Source organism: Gobio gobio, assembly GCF_949357685.1.
Source record: "Gobio gobio genome assembly, chromosome: 25".
NCBI classification, from domain to species: domain Eukaryota; kingdom Metazoa; phylum Chordata; class Actinopteri; order Cypriniformes; family Gobionidae; genus Gobio; species Gobio gobio.
In genome coordinates this window covers 9,309,372-9,315,132 of record NC_137121.1, presented here as the reverse complement: position 1 = coordinate 9,315,132, position 5,761 = coordinate 9,309,372, and the positions used below count along the sequence as shown (strand labels likewise).

Here is a 5,761-nt window from a genome sequence, read left to right as displayed (position 1 = left end):
AAAGTCTTACACAAACATATCACTTCAGAAGGCCTTTATTAAAGGATCCGGAGCCGTGTGGAGCAGTTATATGATGGATAGATGCACTTTTATACACTTAAAAAACTAAGCAACAAGTCTCTGCCATTATAAAACTTGGAAGAGCCAGGACATTTTTAATAGAACTCCAATTGTGTTCATCTGAAAGAAGAATGTCATATACAGGATGGCTTGAGGGTGAGTAAATCATGGGCTAATTTTCATTTTTGGGTGAACTATCCCTTTAAATATCTGCTGCATTTTGTAATTTAACACGTTTTTCCATGTAGCTTAGCTATGAACATATTGCACAAAATAAACAATCTATTTGTGTACCACTCCCACTTCTATCTAGGAATGTTATACACAAGTATTTTCAGTATTATTTATGAAGCATATTTTATTTGTAGGCCTAACAAAAACAATTTTCCGACTAAGGTGGAAAATCTAATTTATAGGCTACTATTCAAAAACACACACTTTGTTTTTATTTGACACTTAAATGTTTATTAAGATTTATTTGGATAAAGACATTCGCAAAAAGCATTTGCAGGACACCGTGAACTTATTCTTCAAGAAGGTTCAGTGTGCTCAGTCTAGACCCAAAATACTGCGTGAAGATGTCCGGATGTCCCTTATAAAACTGTGCCAGGAGTCGCTTCTTCTCTTTCAGGGAATATTTGGTGTTTTCATCAATGTTTTTCAGGAGAGAGAACAGCTCATTTTTAGTCGTGTCCTTAATGGTCTCTGTGTATGTGTCAATTGGCACTCGCTGACAAAGTGGGGTCTCTGCACATTCAGAAGATAAATGCCATAAATGCTTAAATACACAAACATTATCATGGCAATGTTAAATTGTCACAGAATAGTAAATATACAGGGTAATTATTGAGAAGTAAAATTATTATAAAACATTTGTTAAATAAAGCACTAAACTAAAACTGAAATAAACCCTAATAATAATAATAATAAAAAAAGACAAAAGCATATAATTGTTAAAAATTACACTAATTAAAATGAAAACAAAAGAATAATAGGCAATTAAAATATTAATAAAATGACAATACTATATAAATAAAATAAAGCTGAAATAAAATTAGATGGAAAAACTCTAAACAAATTAAAATGCTGCCTTGGCAAACAACAAATTCAAATTAAAGTTGAAATAAAAAAAAGTATAAATAAAAACCTGAAATTAAATATAAATATTAGATTAAATATTTTTTTTAAATGTCAAGTAAGAATGAGAAATCTTGCCCTGCAAACAACAAATTAAAAAGATAGATATTATTATTATAATCATTATTATTTTTTAAGATTAACTAAAAATAAATAAATAACTACAAAATAAAAATAAAAATAAATAAACCTGAAATGAAATATAAATTAGATTGAAAAAATGTTAAATTTGAAATGTTGCCATGGCATACAACCAATTAAAATGGAAGTTGGAAAACTAAAAATAACTAAATAAATTCATATAAATTATGAATAAAATAATTTAAAAATAAATATAAATAAAACTGGATATGAAAAGAGTAAAATGAAAATTTGAAATGTTGCCATGGCATATAACCAATTAAAATGAAAGTTGGAAAACAATAAATAAATAAATTCATATAAATTATGAATAAAATAATTAAAAAATAAAATATATATATAAACCTGGATATGGAAAAAGTCAAATGAAATTAAAAATGTTGTCTTGGCAAATAAATTAAAATGAAAGATGAAAAAGGTATTAAAAGAATTAATAGAAATTATAATATACTTATTTCAGTTTTAAGTTGAAGCACTAAATTACTCACTGTTATTAAATTAACTAAAAAGTTATCTAAAACTGAAACAAAAGCATCATTACTTAAAATTAAAGAATTAAACCTGAAAATATAAAAGCTCATTTAAAATATTAAAAAAAATATTTAAAAAAATAATAAGGCCCGTCCACATGGAGACGTGTTTAGCTGTATACGTAAAATTTTTTGTACCTTATCAGCGTTTCGTCCACACGGATACGGCATTTTGGGTGCATGAAACCGGTATTTCTTTTAAACCGGGTCCCAGAGTGGATAAATCTGAAAACGACACCCTTGCGTTTTCGTTGTATGTACAGCCAATCCGTATATTTTGTGAAACGGTGAAGTCATCACACCACGTCCCGCACGGGAAAGACTAGAAAGGGATACAGCTACGGGCACTGGGCATGCACACATCAATACTGCGTCATTTAATGACTGTATTTGCATTATTATAAGGGTAGGTTTAGGGTTGGGGTAGGTGTAGGCGTTAATAAAACAATCTGGTAAGTAGCAAATTTATTTATTGTTATTTTATTGTGCCTCACTTCCGACCGTTGCTGTACCCCTTCTAGCCACAACTCTTCTCGTTTTTAGTGTATTTCTGTGGCAGAATTACAGCACCACACACTGGCCTGGCATGTATACTACATCGTTTTGAGTCGGTTTCAGTGCTCTCGTGTGTACGCAGATATTTCTTGAAATGAGGGGTAAAAAAAGATCGGATAGGGAAAGCTCTGGCTTCGTGTGGACGGGGCCTAAGTTATATACTAAACACTGTAAACATCATACCGGCAGCTGTAGAATCTCTGCATTTCACAATGTCATCCAGTTTCTCACTGACCAGTTTGTGAAGAGAACCTGGAATCTGATAAAAAGTCACTGTTATGCACGACAGCCTCGTTCTGATCATCCCTCTCTTAATTCATCAATGAGAGAAACCTTGAAGATCTCCTGGTGGTTGTCGAGCATGAAGAGCATCAGCAGGTCCATCTTTCCTTTGGTCAGACTCTTGCTCTGGATGACGGCTCTGGTGAAGGTCTTCTTCACAACCACCCGGTTTTCAATCTGAAGAAAACAAGCGTAAACATGACAGATGTGCGCTGAATAACTCGTCACATGCATTCGGACTCCTCACTTCTTTGTGCAGCCGGACACTGGTGGCGTCTGCAGCCGCGGCCATAAACTCCAGCAGTCGGCGCAGCTCCTCGCGGGCAGATGCGGACAACAGCTTCAGCGTCAGCTGCAGGACCTCCAGCGCTCCTTCAAACTTCCCATTCGCTACATACACAGGTAAACAGACGCTCAGACACAAAGACTAACATTGTTTGGGGAAAGAAGGAATCATTTGAGGAGCGTCAGCTTCACCCAGGAGTTCCATGATCTCGGTGTAGACGTCTGCCATGCTGTCACAGAGGAGAGGCTTGCGCTCCATGGGGCCGTAGTGTTTGTCCAGCACATGAAACAGCAGTAATTTACATTCCTCGTGGCCTGAGGGTGTGACCTGTCCATCTTCCTCCTCACAGGAGAACGTGGGCATCTCTCTGCTCACCTCCACCACCAGATGATCCGGAAGGAAATCCAGCAGGTCTATGGCTACAGACAACCAATCATCAGCTCTGGATGGAGGAAGACAAATTATTAGGCCCACCCGAGGTTTCATTTCTTGACGATTAAAGGTAAAGATTTCTCACTGTGATTCTTTGAAGGCCTTCAGAACCTCTCGGTCAAGGTAGCTGCTGGTGTAGAGCAGGTCCGGCTCATTATTATTGCCCCGGGACGGGGGAGAGACAATCTTTGCGCAGTTCAGCACCCCCTCCAGCAGGGGGAGCTCTATCAGCTGCGACAGCCTCCGCACCGTCTGCTCATGCCACACTTCTCTGACCACTGAAGGAGTTCATATCGTCACACTGTTAAAGGGGTACATCACCGCTGACAAAAACGGGCTTTCAAGAAAACTTGGCTGCCTGTACTGTATAAACAAAAAATGTTTTTTTTTTTTTTAAATCGGTGTTACTAGAGGAAAATGTCTTTCATTTGGCCAAACATGTAGGAAAACTTCAACACCCATAATGCACTGGGCATGTTGCCATGTCGTTTGCTGCGTCCCGGTTCGATTACTTATACTACGTCCTAAAAGTATATACTGTTTTTGTAAAGAAAGTGCATATTTTGAGTGTGTAGCAGAAGAGTAGGCAAGCTTTGGGGCATCTTTAATGGACTCTGTCGCTTAGGCATGTGTATCCTGTCACTGTTTAAACTGCCCTGTCAATCATCTTTTCACAGATAAAATCCTCCTTTCCTATCGGAGAGAAATGTAGTAGCACGCGGATCTGCCAGTCGTGGGTCTTTCATGTGGCGACTCTCCTCATGTGTTTGCAGTTTGAATATAATGAAGCATTTAAAAGTTAACGACCAAACGTATCATTATAAAAGTTCTCAATGATGTTGCAGATGACATAACGTGGAAAACATTGAATAAATATATTTTTGTCAGGTTAGATACTGATTATTGATCATTCAAGCCCCTTTATCTAAACCTCGCTATGTAACCGTCGGACTCGCACATCCGTCATGTTTGTAGTTTTTATCAACGTTTGTAGTTCTAATCGAATCCTCATCCAACTCGCAATGGGTTGTGGGCAATATTAGATGCTAGAGTGAGCACGGATCTGCACTTCGAAATAGTAGACCACTCATTTCAACATACTACAGTTTTGGAGAATTTGATGTTTCCTCTTTCAAAGAGCACGAGAGGCATTTCAAAGATGGCCGCCGAGTGAAATGACTTGTCTTAAAAGGGACTTTGCTTCCAAGGCCACTCCCATCATTCTTCTATGGATACGCTCACCAGAGTCAAATACCGCTTTGCTTTAGTAGGAAATGCTTCTTAGCAAACTTTTAGTCATAATGGTGTTGACTTCTATTGTTCCTGATACAAAAATATAAATCATAATCTATTATATAAAAGTATAATCTGTAGTTTTCACGAAAGCTGTGGAGCTGTCAAAAGTCTGGCGAACTTTTGCTGACAAATAAACGGAGAACGAGTCAACCATGTTCATTTACGCACACACACTACCGACATTGTAACAATACAAAGCGGGTTGAAAAATCAGCAAAGTTGCACTTAGGCAATTTGAATGGTCATACATATATATATATATACATACACACACACACTATTTATTTATTGCTTTTTCCAAAATATCATAATTTAACATTTTCATTGACTTATTTGATCAGACTGTAAAAATCTCAAAAGATTATTTTGCATAGTGATAACTATGCTATTTGTATTTGCTGAATTAAACAGTAGGCCCGTCTATATATATTTATTTACTTATATTATAAATGAAGTTAATAAATACATGGATTTATTGATGTCAAATGATTAATCGTGATTAATTGCATCCAAATGCATTTTATTTATTTTTAAAATGTATAAAATATTCCATCTCATAGTTAAAGCATCTCATAATTCTTTAATTATGAGATGCTTTAACTCTGAGGTGGAATATTTTATATATACTTGAGGCATAGAAACCTTTTTTTATTTTTAAAAACCCAAATATTTAAAAAAGCTTGTCTACCTCAAAGTCAAAAAATGTAAATAATAATTGTGACTCATATTAAAGGGTTAGTTCACCAAAAATGAAAATAATGTCATTTATTCCTCACCCTAATGCCGTTCCACACCCGTAACACCTCTGTTCATCTTCAGAACACAAATGAGGAAATTCCTTTGCCCCCTATGCAGGCTTCACTGAGCCTTCGGATTTCAGCATAAATATCTTCATTTGTGTTCTGAAGATGAACAGAGGTGTTACGGGTGTGGAACGGCATTAGGGTGAGGAATAAATTACATTATTTTCATTTTTGGTGTGAACTTACCCTTAAATATCTCAATTATCTTTAATTCTGACATGGCAGTGTGCATATTGCAA

General features: G+C 35.9%; 1 protein-coding gene across 1 annotated transcript in view; it reads right to left on the bottom strand.

Annotated features, from left to right (window-relative positions):
* Nucleotides 1-511: 511 nt before the first annotated feature.
* depdc7b (DEP domain containing 7, paralog b) overlaps nt 512-5,761 on the bottom strand; it is a gene marked incomplete at its 5' end in the record, with an annotated part of 10,255 nt that continues 5,005 nt past the window's right edge. The window contains 6 exons of the mRNA XM_079809565.1: nt 512-807; nt 2,607-2,682; nt 2,757-2,882; nt 2,953-3,095; nt 3,183-3,433; nt 3,509-3,701. Coding sequence (XP_079665691.1) covers nt 584-807; nt 2,607-2,682; nt 2,757-2,882; nt 2,953-3,095; nt 3,183-3,433; nt 3,509-3,701 — 1,013 coding nt within the window. The 3' untranslated portion in view covers nt 512-583. The remainder of the gene's footprint in view (nt 808-2,606; nt 2,683-2,756; nt 2,883-2,952; nt 3,096-3,182; nt 3,434-3,508; nt 3,702-5,761) is intronic.